At 39.6% G+C, this 18,360-nt stretch overlaps 1 protein-coding gene across 1 annotated transcript in view; it reads right to left on the bottom strand.

Annotated features, from left to right (window-relative positions):
• The window catches only part of CFAP61 (cilia and flagella associated protein 61), a 411,272-nt gene that overhangs the window by 326,365 nt on the left and 66,547 nt on the right, over positions 1 to 18,360 (bottom strand). The window contains exon 8 of the mRNA XM_004614437.2: positions 6,497 to 6,656. Within this exon, the coding sequence (XP_004614494.2) occupies positions 6,497 to 6,656 (160 nt within the window). The remainder of the gene's footprint in view (positions 1 to 6,496; positions 6,657 to 18,360) is intronic.

Below are 18,360 nucleotides of genomic sequence, written 5' to 3'. Positions count from 1 at the left end.
TCTCTGAATTATCTCACTTCCTCAAGTGAGGGTGAGGAAGCAGGCATATTTATGCTCTGATTCATTTCAGCCATGCAAAAACAAATATATTCATAGTTGGTGGGAAAGACTACACCAGCATTGTCTTGGTGTAAGTTTTCTTAGAAGCGCGCTCTAAGTCAAAGATTCGAGTATAGTCATTTATTTGGAGGATTAACCAAGAAAGTAGTAGGTTGGGAATAATGAGAGAATAATCTGAGACAGGGAAAAAATTTGCTCCTGAAGTGCCATTCTCTTGTCCTTCTAGCCTGCTTCTTGCATAGGCCAGAATACCCTCCCAGGGTCTGGCAAAATTCATAGACACAGAAGTAAAGATTCCAAACACACAAAAGCTGTCCAGAGGACACATGCACAAATTCTATGGATTTGGGCGAGTCACTGAGAATTCATTCAAGTGATACTTCATTGAAGAACTCATGAAAGTTATTTAAAAAAAAAAAAAAAAAACCTAGGGGGCCTGAGAGATAGTATGTGGCTAAGGTGCTTACCTCATGGCTAGGAGTAATCCCTAAGCACACACAGGTATGGCCTCAAACCCCTTTCTCCTGCCAAAAAAATATATAATTTTAAAAGATCATGATATAGTATCATATAACCACCATTGGACTTTTTGACCAAAGCTAACTATAGTAAACCAAGCCACCCTGCCAAGCAGGAAAGACTGGATTTTGGTACTGAGTCAACTACTAAGGAGTTTTATGGCCTTGCAAGAGCTATGAGTTTGGATAAATATAAGAAAGGGACATCACCTGTTCCCTGCCCTAGCTCATCTATATTATTATGAGAACAAATGAGCACATATATGAGAATCCTGTGAAAAAAATCAAAAGTTAAAGTGTAAGATATAAGGCCCAGTGTCGTGTGGGATTTGAAACGAAAATTTTAGTTTCTGGGAAAATTGTTTCCTCATGAGATGACCTCATATATCTATGGTATAGAATACTGGATGAGGAAATATATTGTAGTAAAGGAGATGCCTAGATCACCCCTGACCCCAGTGTTAAGAGAGAAGAACAGGGAAGGAAAGAAATTATGTGGGGCAGAGAAGAGAATGGGAAGCAATGGATGAACAGGCATCAGGGCTTCAGTTATCCTGGTGATATACCCAAAACACAGACTCAACAACACTAAAACATGAGATGTAAGCTGCAACCACTAAAACTCTGTAATGCGCCTGTCAAGTTGACAGGTACAAATGGGGTGGGGGTTGAGGTAGGGAGGAAATCTGGGAGCACTGGTAGAGGAAGTTGACACTGATGGTGGAATTGGTGCTGAAATATTATATGCCTAAAACTCAACTATCAATAATGTTGCAAATCACAGTCCTTTAATAAAAAATAAATTAAATTTTTAAAAGAATTTTTTTTTTTAAAATTTTCTTGACTCATCAAAAAATAAAAACAAACAGGTAATAGCAGATTTTGAAAGTTTTTGTTTTGGCCACACCCAGTAGTGCTCAGGGCTTACTCCTGGATCTGTGCTCAAGGATAATCCCTGTAGTGCTAGAGGACCACATGTGGTAACATGGATCGAACTTGGGTCAGGCTCATGAAAGGCAAGTGCCCTATTTGCTGTACTATCTCTCTAGTCCCAGACTTAGAATTTTCTATTGAGCCTTATTCTTTGTTGATAGGAATATAGATGCAAAATGTGTTAATGACTACTACTTGGGTATGTTGAATTGTTAATTTTTTGTAAGTCTATCCCTGAATTATTTGGAAATCTATAATAGTGAACCCTGGTGAAAATTTCACAATTACCTTTGTATCAATGAACATATAACATAATATTTTTAAAAACAGACAAGTGAAGTTTTTCCATTTCTTTTATTTTTCATTTTATCCGAGATTAATTTTAAGTAAAATAGTAAAAGTGGTAGAGAAAGGTGGGACTTCTTTCAGCTTCCATATATCTGTGGATATATATCTGGATATATATCCACATATCTGGATAAACAAAAACTATGCAAGATTATGTATTTATTTTAAGTGCAGTATTCAGTCTAAATTTTTTCTTTTATTTTTGCTTTTTGGGCTATACCCAGTGATGCTCAGGGGTTACTCGTGGCTCTGTGCTCAGGAATTACTCCTGCCAGTGCTTGGGGAACCATATGGGATGCCAGGGATAGAAACTGGGTCAGCCACATGCAAGGCAAAGGCCTATCGATGTACTTGCTCCGGCCCCCGGTCTAAATTTTAAATTTTGTTCTTGACATTAGATTTCTAAGATAAAGGATCTGCCTATTCACTAAATATGGAATATCAGAGAAGCCTCAGTTACTAAAGGCATACCAAAAAGTACTATCTCTATGTTTTCAATTTGCTTTTAATAGCATCAAGATTCAGTAATTGAGGAAAAGTAAACTTTTAAAAAATTTAATACATATTCTCTCAATGGCACTAAGTTAAGTACACTCTGTACAGTCTAACATTTGACTCTCCCAATAATTCTGTGGGCTAGATGCCATTTTTGTCTATATTTTATACATGAGAAACTTAAAGCCTAAAACATATTTGATTCTACTGTTAGAAATTTAACACCTTATTTTGTTTATTTATTTAGTTTGTTTTTTTGGTCATACCCTGCGATATAAACAGGGGTTACTCCTGGCTCTGTACTCAGGAATTACTCCTGGTGGTGCTTGGGGGACCTTATGGGATGCTGGGTGGGAATCGAACCCGGTCAGCCATATGCAAGGCAAACACCCTACATGCTGTGCTATTGCCCCAGCCCAAATTAAACACTTAAAAATTACAATAATAACTCTTGTTTCATGACTGCCTCATGCTGAAGTTTTTTCAGAAAACTTGTAACTCTTCATTAAGCATGAGCAAGTGGGTCTTCCTTATAGAATGAAGTCCTTCTACCTATCTTTTGTGAAGAGTTATGTCAGCAGCATAAAAAAACGACTCCATCTATATATCTGCCTTTACTCTGTAATGAGCACAAATCTTCAGACGAGTTTTATTTTTACATGTACCAGTTTCCTGTCCAGATAAGTTGATTAGGTTGACATATTCCTCTTGCTATTTTTGAACAATTGTACAGACACAAGAAAGCACAGCTATTCAAAATGCCTTGACTTTAATTTCAGAAGAATGAAATGAGAAAACAATAACAAAGAAATAATTTTTAACAAAGATGGTGAACATTCTTTTAATAACTAGGTTTCCTCCATTCACTCAGACACTGAAGTTAAACCCTTAATATGGGTGATTTCAGTGAGACTTTATAGCCCCCACCCCCCACTTTGTGAGAGTATTGCTATTTTCCCTATTACATTAAAATGGAAACTCAGGTTGAATTGATGTACCCAAGGTCATTTACCTGACGACATTTTTATGATTTAAAAACACAAATACTTAATTGTAAAAATACCCATGATGAAAACCTTATTAAATTTTTAAAAATGAGATTATTTAATTTCATTTGGTGATAATTCTAATTGATAATGTGAAACCAAGTTTATTATTTCATAACCTAGAAATAAGTTAAGAAAGCTAAAAGATTTTTTTAATAGTCATGCACTACACTTATATATATTTGTCAAAGACTATCTCAGAAGAATTAATTGCTGGAATTCAAACTTAAGGAATATAGAACATCTTGAGTTCTTATTTTTTTTTTAAATTTTACTGAATCACCGTGAGATAGTTACAAGCTTTCACGTTTGGGTTACAATCTCACAATGATTAAACACCCACCCCTCCACCAGTGCACATTCCCCACCATCAATATCCCCGGTACACCCCCCCTTTCCCACCCTCCACCTACCTCTACAGCAGACAATATTCCCCATATTCTCCCTCTAATTTTGGGCTTGCAACACAGACACTGAGAGGTCATCGTTTTTGGTCCATCATCTACTTTCGGCATGTATCTCCATCCCAACTGGTTCCTCCAGACATCATTTTCTTAGTGATCCCTTCTCTATTCCATCTGCCTTCTCCACTCTGCTCATAAAGCAGTCTTCCAGTTATGGGGCAATCCCCCTGGTCCTTGTATCTACTGTCCCTAGGTGTCAGCCTCATGTGATGCTAACCTACACTCCACAAATGAGTGCAGTCCCTCTATGTCTGTCCCTCTCTTTATGACTCATTTCACTTAGCATGATACTCTCCATGTTTATCCATTTATAAGCAAATTTCATGATTTCATCTCTCCTAACAGCTGCATAGTATTCCATTGTGTAGATGTACCAAAGTCTCTTTAACCAGTCATGTGTTTTAGGGCACTCGGGTTGTTTCCATCTTTTGGCTATTGTGAACACTGCTTCAATGAATATATAGGTACAGATGTCATTTCTACTGTGCTCTTTTGCATCCTCGGGATATATTCCCAGAAGTGGTATTGTGGGGTCATATGGAAGCTCAATTTCTAATTTTTGAAGGACTGTCCATACTGTTTTCCAGAAAGGCTGGACCAGTCGGCATTCCCACCAACAGTCAAGGAGCGTCCCTTTTTCCCTACATCCACACCAGCACTGGTTGCTTTTGTTCTTTTGAATGTGTGCCAGTTTCTGTGGTGTGAGATGATATCTCATTGTTGTTTTGACTTGCATCTCCCTGATGACTAGTGATGTGAAGCATTTTTTCATGTGCCTTTGGGCCATTTGTATTTCTTTTTTGAGGAATCTTCTGTTCATTTCTTCTCCCCATTTTTTGATGGGGTTGGAGGATTTTTTCTTATACAATTCCACAAGTGTCTTGTATATCCTGGATATTAATCCCTTATCAGATGGGTATTGGGTAAATATTCTTTCCCATTCTGTGGGTTCTTTCTGTATTTTGGTCACTGTTTCTTTTGAAGTGCAGAAGCTTCTTAGTTTGATGTAGTCCCATTTGTTTATGTTTGCTTCCACTTGCATGGTGAGTGCTGTTTCATCTTTAAAGATGCTTTTAGCTTCAATGTCATGGAGAGTTCTGCCTACATTTTCTTCTATGAACCTTATAGATTCATGTCTGATATTGAGGTCTTTAATCCACTTTGATCTGACTTTTGTGCCTGGCATTAAACAGAGGTCAGAGTTCATTTTTTTGCAGGTAGCTATTCAGTTTTCCTAACACCACTTGTTGAAGAGGTTTCCTTGTTCCACTTTGCATTTCTTGTTCCTCTGTCAAAGATTAGGTGGCCATATATATGGGGGTCTGTGACAGGATATTCAACTCTTTTCCATTGGTCTGTAGGTCTGTTTTTATCCCAATACCATGCTGTTTTAATTACTACTGCTTTGTAGTAGAGTTTGAAGTTGGAGAAGGTGATGCCACCCCTCTTCTTTTTTCCAAGGACTGCTTTAGCTATTCGTGGGGGTTTACTGTTCCATATTAATAAAAGAAATAATAAAACCATATGATCATATCAATAGATGCAGAGAAAGCATTTGACAAGATTCAGCACCGGTTTATGATGAAAACTCTCAGCAGAATGGGCATCGAAGAAACTTTCCTCAATGTAGTCAAAGCCATCTACCAACAGCCCATGGCAAGTATCATTCTCAATGGGGAAAAACTGAAAGCCTTCCCTCTAAGATCAGGCTCAAGGCAAGGTTGCCCGCTTTCGCCACTCCTATTCAATATAGTACTGGAAGTCCTGGCCATAGCAGTTAGACAAGAAAAAGATATCAAGGGCATACAGAAAGGAAGAGAAAAGTTATCACTATTTTCAGATGATATGATACTATACTTGGAAAACCCTAAAGACTCTACAGAAAAGCTCCTAGAAACAATAAGTCAATATAGTAAAGTGGCAGGCTACAAAATTAACACCCAAAAGTCCATGGCTTTCTTATATACAAATAATGAAAGAGAAGAATGAGACATTTAAAAAAATCCCATTCACAATAGTACCTCAGAAAATCAAGTACCTTGGAATCAGCTTAACCAAAGAGGTGAAGAACCTATACAAGGAAAATTACAAAACATTACTTCAAGAAATAAAGGAGGGCACTAGGAAATGGAGACACATCCCCTGCTCATGGATAGGGAGATTTAACATGATCAAAATGGCAATACTGCCCAAAGCACTATACAAATGCAGTCCCTATCAGGATACCCATGACATTTTTCAAAGAAATAGACAAAACATATCTTGAGTTCTTAACTTGAAAAATTCACTTGTATTTGGGCTTTGTAGGATGGGGGAGAAAAGGTAAAATCCTGAAATGATAGCAATCAATTTACTATCGCTATATGTATGTAGGAATTCTAAATTTCAGAAACTTTAAGCTTCCTAGCAAAACCTATTCAATTTTTCAATTTTTACTATCTTGAGTTCACAGGTTACAAACTATGCCATATCTGTAAAATTTTGACTGTACTCATAGATAACACACAAATATGTGATTAATCATGAAAATTGAAGTAGATAAAAAATAAAATATCTGGTTCCATAACTTAATAACCTATGTGTAAGGTATGCACTAAGCACTCTTGATGTTTTTCTATAACAGCCAATGTACCTTTATTCTTGTAAAGTTTTAACTTCTTCGGTGGTTCCAGAACATCCTCCGGATGCGGGATGCAGAGTCCATGGAAAGGCCCCAGATCAAAGCACTCGTGCAGGAGCTGTATGTTCACTCTTGAGCAGACATTCATGAACCCAACAGCCATACCTTCTACCTGAAAAACACAAAAAAACCTCATTATTCTATCAGACCTCAAATTAATTCTCACCAAAAACAAAACAAAACAAAACAAAAAATCTTCCATGATCTGTCCCCATGTGGTAAGTTGATAGGCAATAAGTTTCCAGTATTCGAGTAGGTATAGTAGGTAAATATAGTAGGTATATTCTCCCTCTAGGTGCCATGGTGTTCAATACAGTGCATGGCACACAAACTTTAAATACATCCCATGAATGACTAGACCTAGATATGGGTACATAATTTAGGGAGACTTCCAGAGAACTCTTGAGGAAAAACATTTTGAACTTAACAGATACATCCTTCATCTAGTCAATGCTTCTGCCTATAGCATCTTTTTATCATCCCACTGCAAGCCCAAGTCTGCCCGGGGTGTGTGTGTATGTGTGTGTGTGTGTGTGTGTGTGTGTGTGTGTGTGTGTGTGTGTGTGCGCATGAACATCCAGAATTTCTTTATTCAGTCCTCTACTAATATTTAGATGGCATCTAGGATTTCTTTTTTAATTTTCACTTCCCCCCACCAGATATTGTGACTTACAAACTTGTTCATAATAGTCAGTTTCAAGCTTAGAACACCAATTCTACCCTAAGTATTAACTTCCCTTCACCAATGTCCATAGTTCTCTCCCAATCCCAACTTGCCTCCTTAGCAAAAACTTGGTTAAGTTTGGTTAATATCGTTTGGGTCTCCTATTTACAGTGTTTCTGGTTCTGTGGTTTATATAAATACATGAATCACACCCTCTGTACAACTAACTGATGTACCCTCCATAGCCCCTGACCCTTGTCTCTTGATACCTCCTGTCCTCTTCTTCTTACTTCCCCTCTTGATTTCTTTCCTTCCCTGACCTACTTATTTCTACAAAGTAAAGGGTAATCTAGGTATCCTCCTGTTTGATACATTACATTACCTTGTCCTGTTATTTTATATGCCACAGATAATAAGATCACCTGGTAGTTATTCTTCTTTTGTCTCCTGTCTACTTTCCCTCCCTTCTATCATGTATAGTGCATGTATAATATAAAGAACTATGAAATAAATTTTAAAAAGCCTTTGTTCCTGCTGAGTGTCCCCACCCAATTCTGAGAAAGTCTGATCTCTTGCATCTGATAAGGTCAGGTCTCTTCAATTTTGTTGAATCCATTTATTTACTTGATTGAATTGTCTCATGGGGATGAGATGTGAGTAAGGAAGATGTGGAGAGAATGGACATTCAAGTTAAATAAATGAATAGCAGCCAACTTCTCAGGAACCTGCCTCCTCTGCTCCATTCCAGGTACCAGCCTCGAGGGGACTGCTGTCCAAGTCGCACGTGACCAACCTGGCCCATGCAGAGCCGGCTCTTAAGCCCAGATCTGCGGGAAATGGGAACCCAAACAGACCACGTCAATAGCAGCCAACTTCCAGAAACCTGCCTACTACCCCCCATCCACGTGGGGGTATTTTCCAGAGCCGCATTAGTAGCCACAAAATATTCTCCCCCACCATATCTCATAAAAACCATAAATTAGCCTCTTCAGTGGAACTTTCACTAGGGAAGCCCGATCACCAGAAACATATCAGGCCAATAAATCATTAGCCCCACCTCAATTAATCATCACAGTGTCATCACTGTCATCCTGTTGTTCATCGATTTCTTGAGCAGGTGCCAGTAATGTCTCCATTCGTCCCTGTTCCATGCTAGTATAGCCTGATGGCATACTGGGGGCTCTTTCAGGGTCAGGGGAATGAGGGCCATCGTTGTTACTGTTTTTGGCATATCGAGTACACCACAGATAGTTTTCCAGCTCTGCTATGGGGTGGGATACTCTTAGTAGCTTGCCAGGCTCTCTGAGAGAGACGGAGGCTTTTGGAGCGGCCTCAAATCGCCTTTACAGGTGTTCCCAGTCTACCAAATGTAAGATTTTGGCCAATTGGCATGTTGTACAGATCTGCACACAGACAAACATACACCTGCCTGCATCTCTGGGCAGCACCTGGGACACCTGTGACCTCAGATTGATCTCCTTGAGGTTGGTGGAGTGTTCCTGGAGGTTGTTGAGCATCTAGCAGAGCAGGACCTTATCGTGGAGGGTCTGTGCCAGATCAAAAACCTGTGCCGAGTGCCAGGCCACCCGTTGGTTGACTGACAGCACCCCACAGTGGATGAGCCACTGTGCACACTGCTGCCATGGCTCTATGTCCAACAGTGCTGGGACTCAGACCTGCCAGAACAGGCGGCAATGCTGCAGTGGCTGCCACTGTTTTCCATGCCCGACGATGCCATTCTGTCTGAATCTTGCAAAAACAGTCAGCGATGTCCATCAGGAGTCACGCGGAGAAGTCCAGCAGGGATCACACTGTTCCATGCCTGGCGTGCTGAGCCGCGCATTGTCTAAGGCAAGCTGGTGAGCCAGGTTTGGGAGAGAGTGAGGGGTTCAGGCGGCATCAGTGCCATCTTGCCTCCAATCAAATATGGTGTGGTAATCATAGAAAATGAGTAGGGAGTATCTTATGATGTGTTGGTTTAGGAATATGTTCACTCATACATGAAGCTCAACCCAAGCATGTGGAAAGCAGTCTGGAGCATGGCAGCGGTTGGGTTGTGGAGGTCGGCTGCCAGGGATGGGGCCCTTGGGGCAAGGAGGGCTCTCACTCATCCCACTCTGGGGTCCCCAAGTAAAAACAGCCTGGCGCAGAGTCCGGTGGTGTGGTTATGGGGGCCTCATTTTATGTTCGCTTCCATGAGAAGCAGCCGTGAGTTCTGTATGGTGGCCGATGAGGAGATTATCGGGTGCCAGCAGGAGGTGGCTTATGGGTATGACCCCTGGGCCTCCAGAGACTGAGGGAAGCAGGCAGAGGTTCTCTGTTCCTGGGTTCCATTTAGCCCAGAGTCCAAGGTCACAAAGTTCCGCATTACCTGGATTCCGTTTAACTTCACTCATGTGTGAGGCTTGACCCGAGTGTGAGGAAAGCGGCCTGGAGCTTCATGGTGGTTGGCTTGTGGAGGTCAGCTGCTGGAGCTGGGCCCCTTGGGGTGGGGAGGGCTTTCATCCTCCCCCCTCTGGGGCACCCCGAGTGAAAACCCTCAATTAATATCACACAGAAAACATAATAGTAACGGTGAGCGTAAAAGTCTAAACCGCACCAGTGACAATGGTAATGCAATGCAGAAGCCCACGAAGCTTAGTTAGTGAAGAAACTCGCCCAGAAGACCCAGCCAGTAATGAAGCGCTAGACAATCTCTCTGACAAGGAATTTAGAAGGGAGCTACTGAGGATGCACAAAGAGCTAAAAGAAGCAATGGAATTCAACACCAATAAAATAAAAAAGAATTTAAGAACAGAAATGTAGAACATGCAAACAAAATTACAAACGGAAATGACAGATCTGAAAAACCTGGTGGGTGAATTGAAAACTCAGTGGAAGACCTCAGCAGCAGAGTAACAGTTGCTTAGGATAGAATCAGTGAGCTCCAAGATGAAGTGCAGAGACTCTCCAGAAAAGAGCAGAAAATAGAAAAGAGAGTCACAATCAGTGAACAGATGTCAAGAGAAAATCAGGATGAAGCCAAGAGGAATAACATAAGAATATTGGGGCCCCAGAGGGACAGGAAGAAAACCCTGATGAAGAAGAAACTGTCAAAGATATCATTGTTAAGATGTTCCCAGAGCTGAAGAGCGTATGTGACCAGATGTGGTACCAGCTAGAAGAAATTCAAATAAAAATACCCCAAGACACATCCTGATCAAAATGACAAAAACCAGAGAGACAAAATTCTGAAAGCAGCAATATCAAAGAAAGAAATTGCCTATAAAGAAGCAACCTTAAGATTGACAGCCAATTTATCTGATGAGACCCTTAGAAAGTAGTAGTGGGATATAGTGAAAAAATTCAATGAAATAAATGCCTCACCAAAAATAATTTAGCCAGCTAGACTCTTTCATATCAGAAGGAACAACACACAGTTTCACAGACAAACAACTCAGGAACTTAATAGACTCAAAACCATGGTTAAAAGAACAACTACACAGGCTACTTTAAGACAAGACAAGCCCCTCAAATACACCAAACTTCAGCAGCAAGATGGGACAAAACCCCATAACGATAATCTCTCAACATCAATGGGCTAAATGCACCAATTACAAGACACAGTGGCAGGATGGATCAGAAAATTGAACCCAACATTCTGCCTGTAATAAACACATCTCAACAGTCAGAGCAAACACAGACTCAAAGTCAAAGGCTGGAAAACAATCCTACAGGCAAACAACTCCCTTTAAAAAGTGGGTTGGCCATTCTGGTATTAGACCACATCGATTTCAGACTGAAGAAGGTCACAAGAGACAGTGAATGTCATTTCTTATTGATCAAGGGATCTGTACAGCAGGAAAAACTCACACTTCTAAATGTATATGCAACTAACAAAGGACCAGCAAAGTACTTAAAACAACTACTCATAGACTTGAAGAAAGACATCGATAGCAACACAATGCTAGTGGGAGATTTCAACACCACTTTATCACCTCTTGATAGAGCAGCCAGACTCGATCTTAGCAAGGACATACTCTATTTGAGGAAAGAAATGGAAGAAAGGGGCTTAGTAGATATATATATAGGACATTTTATCTTCAAAAAGCTGAATACACAGTCTTATCAAGTGTTCATGGGACATTCTCCAAGACAAACCACATGCTGGGCCACAAAACATACCTCCATAAAATAAGAAAGATAGAGATTGTATCAATGATCTTCCCAGACCATGATGCACTGAAAATGTAAGTGAATTACACACACAAACAGAAAATCAAATCAAACACCTGGAAATTCACAGCTCAATATTGAACAACAATTGGCTTAGAAAGAAAATCAAAGAGGAAATAAAAAGGTTCCTGAAAATGAACTAAAATGAGGACATGAGTTACCAGAACTTATGGGGCATGGCAAAAGCTATATTAAGAGGAAAGTTTATAGCTCTACAATCATTCCTCAGGAAGGAAGAGTGAGCCCACATAAGTAACCTAACCTCACAGCTTAAGAGCGTGGAGAATGACCAACAACAAAAGTCCAATCCGAACAGGAGGAAGGAAATAACAAAACTCAGAGCAGAAATTAATGAGATGGAAACCCAAAAACAATCCAAAAAATCAATGAAACCAAAAGCCAGTTCTTTGAAAAAATAAAACTGATAAACCTCTATCCAGACTCACAAAAGGGGAGAGAGAAAATCCTAATAAACTGAATCATAAACGAAAAGGGAGACATCGCAACAGAAACTACAGAAATTCAAAGGATCATCAGAGATTACTCTGAGAATCTTTATGCCACAAAAAAAGAAAACCTCGAGAAAATGGATAAATTCCTGGATACCTATAGCCTCCCAAGGCTAAACCAAGAAGACCTGGAATACCTGAATAGACCTATCACCATCAAGAAAATTGAAACGGTAATTAAAAGTCTCCCCAAGCAAAAAAGTCCTGGCCCAGATGGATTCACTAGGGAATTCTTCCAAATCTTTAAAGAGAATTTACTCCCAATCCTTTTAAAGCTTTTCCAGAAAATTCTGTTTCTGAGGAATCAGAAACATTCCAAACAGTTTTTATGAAGCAAATATTACCCTGATAACAAAAACAGACAGAGATACCACAAAAAAAATAGAATTATGGGCCAATATCCCTGATGAACACCGATGCAAAGATCCTCAACAAAATCCTAGCAAACAGAATCCAACAATTCATCAAAAAGATCATACACCATGACCAAGTAGGATTCATCCCGGGAATGCAAGGATGGTTTAACATTAGCAAGACAATCAATATAATACATCATATCAATAAAAGAAAAGATAAAAACCACATGATCATATCAATAGACACAGAGAAAGCATTTGACAAGATCCAGCACCCGTTTATGATGAAAACTCTCAGTAAAATAGACATCAAAGGAACTTTCCTCAATACAGTCAAAGCCATCTACCATAAGCCCACAGCAAGCATCATTCTCAATGAGGAGAAACTAAAAGCCTTTCCTCTAAGATTAGGCACAAGACAAGGTTGCCTGCTCTTGCCAATCCTATTCAATACAGTACTGGAAGTCCTGGCCATAACAGTTGGACAAAAAAAAGATATCACGGGCATACAGATAGGAAAGGAAGAGGTCAAGTTGTCACTACTTAGAAAATCTTAGAAAATCCTAATGACTCTACAGAAAAGCTCCTAAAAACAACAGGTTTGTACACTAAAGTGGCAGGCTACAAAACCAACACCCAAAATTCCATAGCTTTCCGGTATACAAATAATGAAAGAGAAGAGACATTTAAAAAAAGTCCTGTTCACAATACTAGCTCAGAAAATTAAGTACCTCAGAACCAGCTTAACTAAAGAGGTGAAGGACCTATACAAGAAAAATTACAAAACACTACTTCAAGATATAAAAGAGGACACCAGGAAATGGAGACACATCCCCGGCTCATGGATAAGGAAAATTAACATTATCAAAATGGCAATACTCCTCAAAGCATTATACAGATTTAATGCAGTCCCTATCAGGATACCCATGACATTTTTCAAAGAAATAGACAAAACACTCCTGAAATTCATATGGAACAATAAACCCAAACAAATAGCTAAAGCTATCCTTGGGGAAAAGAAGATGGGGGGACATCACTTTCCTCAACTTCAACTACTACTATAAAGCAGTAGTAATTAAAACAGCAGGGTATTGGGCTAGAAACAGACACGCATACCAATGGAACAGAGTTGAATATTTTGTCACAGACTCTCAAATATATGACCACTTCATCTTAGACAAAGGAGCAAGAAATGTGAAGTGGAACAAGGAAAGCCTCTTCAACAAGTGGTGCTGAGAAAATTGGACAGCTGCCTGCAAAAAATAAACTCTGACCTCTGTCTGATGCCAGGCACAAAAGTCAGATCAAAGTGGATTACAGACCTCAATATCAGATATGAGTCCATAAGATACATGGAGGAAAATGTGGGTCGAAAAACCTCCATGACATTGAAGCTAAAAGCATCTTTAAGGATGAAACACCAGTGATCAAGCAAGTAGGAAACAAACATAGACAAATGAGACTATATTAAACTAAGATGCTTCTGCACCTCAAAAGAAACAGTGACCAAAATACAGAGAGAATCCATGGAATGGGAAAGAATATTTACCCAATACACATCTGATAAGGGATTAATATCCAGGATACACAAGACATTAGTAGAATTGTACAAGAAAACACCTCCAACCCCATCAAAATATGGGAAGAAGAAATAAACAGAAGCTTCCTCAAAAAATAAATACAAATGGCCAAAAGGCACATTAAAAATGCTTCACATCGCTAATAATCAGGAAGATATAAATCAAACCAACAATGAGATATCATCTCACAACACATTGAGACGGGCACACATTAAAAAAAAAAAGCAACCAGTGCTGGCGTGGATATGGGGAAAAACGGACACTCTTTCACTGTTGGTGGAATACCGACTGGTCCAGCATTTCTGGAAAATAATATGGGTATTCCTTCAAAAACTAAAAATTGAGCTTCCATATGACCCCACAATACTACTTCTGGGAATATATCCCAAGAGGTGCAAAAAGCATGGCAGAAATGACATCTGCACCTGTATGTTCATTGCAGCAGTGTTCACAATAGCCACAATCTGGAAACAACCCAAGTGCTCAAAAACAGACAACTGGTTAAAGAAACCTTGGTACATCTTCACGGTGGAATACTATGCAGCTGTTAGGAGAGATGAAGTCATGAAATGTGCTTATAAGTGAATAGTCATGGAGAGTATCATGCTAAGTGAAATGAGTCAAAAAGAGAGGGACAGGCATATAAGGGCTGCACTCATTTTTGGAATATAAAATAACATAATATGAGGCTGACACCCAAGGACAGTAGACACAGGGCCAGGAAGATTGCGCCACAGTTGGAAGTGTGCCTTATGAGCTGGGGAGAAGGCAGCTGGGATAGAGAAGGGATCACTAAGAAAATGATGGTTTGAGGAATGGCTTGGGATGGGAGATGTATGCTGAAATTAGATAAAGGACCAAGCATGGTACCCTCTCAGTATCTGTATTGCAAACTATGACACCCAAAGGTAGAGAGAATGGGAAATACTGTCTGCCATGGAGGGTAGGGGAGGGTGGGAAAAGTGGGGGTAGACTGGGGACATTGGTGGTGGGGAATGTGCACTGGTAGAGAGATGGGTGTTTGATCATTGTTGTAACACAAACATGAAAGCTTGTAACTGTATCTCATGATGATTCAATAAAATTGAAAAATAAAAATAAAAAGTTAAATATGACACAATGGTTAACCAGGTGGCTCTGTTCTGCAAAGGCATCTAACAGATATCTGGTTCTAAACTTCTTGGATTGGTCCTTATGATTTTAGGTCTTTGATGGATAAAATATAGATGCTAAGATGGGTGGGACAGTTGTAACATATGAAGAAGTTTCTATTTTGTTCTTCATCCCTGTACTCTGGCACAAAGTTTTAGCTTTAGCAGTCTTCTGAGCAGTGTTTTTTAATAATAATTTAATTAGTTTCATTTGATCAAATAGGAAGCAATCTAATTAGTATTTTTTAACTCCAACACACTGTAACAAAATAAGGCTTCTGAGTGTCCCAATGCTAACACACTGAGGTGCTGGGCGGCCATGTGCCGAGGAGTGCGGGGTCGGGGATTGAGGGCTCCCAAGCTTTGTCAATGCAGTGTTTCCATTTGGCTGCTCCTCAGCTGGATACTTCATGATAAACTGGACACAGCCAATAAAGTGCTCCTCTGAGTTCTGTGAACTGATCCAGAAAATTACTGAAGTCAAGGAGGGGGTCATGAGAGCTCCAGATTTACAGCCAGCCAGCAGTATAGGTCAACAACTGAGACATACATCTGACATCTGCGGCACGGGCAGTCCTGTGGATGGAGCACTCAACCTTTAGGATCTGTACTGCATCTGGAGAGCACAAAGATGTGTTTCAAGATACCCAGTAGGTATTCACACAGCTGGAAAACTGACTGGCGTCAGGGGAAAACACTCATATTTGGTGACAAACAGGATGCACATGGGGTAAAAAATATCTTTTGGTGACTAGTTGAATTTGCACTATTTTGGATACCAATATATTATTTGTTAACAATAAATGTTAACTATCATTTTCAACACTGAGAAATGAATATAATAAATATTCCTTTTATTTCCCATCAATAATCTTGCATTTCATTTGTCTACTAAAGAAAAGTGCTCAAACCAGAGACAGTGCAGGGGTTTAAGATGCATGCCTTAGATGCAGCCGACCCCAGTTTGATCCCCACCTCTCATGGCTCCCCTGAGAACTTTCAGGAGAAACTCCTGGGCACAGTGCCAGAAGTAGGTCCCAAGCACCACTAGTATGACCTACACCAACTCTTCCCAAAAAGGAAAGATGTCTAAAATATCAAAAGGGGGAAAATAGTCTTTAATTTTACATAATGTTTCTGTTGCTTATTAAACAGGGTTTAAACAAATTCTGGTTGACTGACTTGGCCCTGACAGCTTTTATTTACTGGGTGCTACACCTCAAATCTTTGAACTAAATTTTTTATATAACCATTCTAATTCAATAAATAAAAGAATTCAGCAATCACGAACTATGTCTTACTTCTAATAATGTACCATTATCCCACTCCCAGAAAATAGTTGCTGCTTTAACCTCCTTAGAGAATTAAGTTAGTGATGATCATTCACTTAAATGACACTGAAAAAACGTTTATACCAAATAATTTGTCTCAAATATCTTTTAGTCTAAAGCTACTTGTTTTCAAACATAGTTTTGAAAGCAAAAGTAAGACTCCTTGTATTTTCTCCTGAATGTGGAAAAACAAGAGAATACTTTTAAAATTAATTTTTCCATGCATATATTTTTCTTTATGGCTCCCTCCTCCTTCAAATGATACTAACTGTAAAAGGCTAGATTTACACAGCTGTTTTATAAAGCCATCGACAGTTTAATAAAAGTCCAAAATAAACATTTTAATTTTTTCCCCAAATAACAAGCGATTGTTTGTCTTGTTTGCACTCGCGAACAAAGGCTGTGTAGCCGCAGTTGTCTGGCTTCTCTGTGATTTTCGGCCCAAGACTCAGCAGACGCTGATTAGCCAATCCATCTACCATATGTGCAGCGAGAGGCGGCCAGCCTCACACTCGGCGGGGAAAATTGGCAACCATCTTGGTTCACATGGAGATGTCCTTCTGATCTACAGACACGCTGGCGCAATGAAACTTCCATGGCCTAAAATACCTTTTGCTGGCTTCATAGAGAGCTGCATGTGCATGATAAGAATGTATTATTTATAAGACTGCTGTTAGTAATGAGCTATTACACTAATGGCTCATTGTGTTTGGAATTTGATTTCAAATGGCATGGATCACACATTCTGATGAAAATGAGAAAAACATGTTTTGCCATTAGGAACAAAGATTTAACGTTTCCAATTCTACAACCTGTTATATTCCCATCATTCATCCTGGATTGTGACAATTCATAAAAGTTCACAATTACTAACAACAACAGAACAAGGATATATGGGGGAACCGTCTGCCTTTTCCTTTGGGATCCTTTTAAATAAAAATTTCAAGTTGAGAAACAATACTCTTGAATATGAATTGTGGGAGTGCCCAAATGCTTCATTGTGTATGTGCTTTCCAGAAAAATAAACTGATTCAATGACCTCTTTTTCACTGGTGCAATGAAAATGATCAATAGACTGTTGCCATCAATAGTGTCTAGGAAACAGAGGAATTTTCCACTATAAAGGTTTCTTCAAATATCTCATAATGGAGAGTAAATCTGGACGTTTGTTACTGTTTCTCCTGTGAGCATCTTCCTGATGATACATAAGATTTCAATTTCTAGAAACTGAGCATGCGGTAGTCTTGTCTTCACACGCAAGTTCATTTTTAGATATATGAGGTATTGTTCATTTTCCATCAAAAAATATCCCTCCTTTTGGGTGATACTACTCCAAAATGAAGGTGTCCTCATTGTAACCACTGCCAGATTTGATCTCTTCTGTCTGATGCCAAGAGCAGTGCTAAGCTGGCAAGCTCTGCCCACCCGCAGGTCAATGGTGCCTACTTGGACCTCTGCTGCCCAGGCCATGAGTGATGCCAAAACAGACGCTTTGCCCATCTGTCTCTAGGAGCCACCCTTGGCCTCCAACTTCCCCTCCCTGAAATCTCAGTTTGTAGTAAACACCAGATGTCAAGGTAAGTCAGGATAAAGTTGCAGCAAAGTGATGACTCAAAGCTTTTTCAACATAGTCATCAAGACAAAGGAAACAAAGTTAAAAACCTTGAGGAAGTCACTTGTTCCCCACAAGGAGCAAGCATAGCTCTTGGGCCTCTGTTTATGAGACTGCAACTGCCACAGGTTGATTTAGGAAGAAATAGACTCGGCACACTTTATTCATTCTCCTCAGCCAATCACAGTTAGCTAAAAGTATGGTATTCACATAAATATCCAATCATCATTCAAAAGAAAATGTAGGCTGATTTGTAGGCTAAAAAATCAATTGCTTTGGTGGTATAAATACTCCAGTTGCAGACAATATTGAACTGTCAAAAGGCTATCACCGAATAGGAAGCTGTAAGATGCTCAGTAGTCACCATTACGAAGTTTATGATATACTGACAGTGGCTG

This window comes from Sorex araneus, chromosome 3 (assembly GCF_027595985.1).
Source record: "Sorex araneus isolate mSorAra2 chromosome 3, mSorAra2.pri, whole genome shotgun sequence".
Lineage (NCBI taxonomy): Eukaryota > Metazoa > Chordata > Mammalia > Eulipotyphla > Soricidae > Sorex > Sorex araneus.
This window is presented reverse-complemented; position numbering and strand designations above follow the sequence as displayed.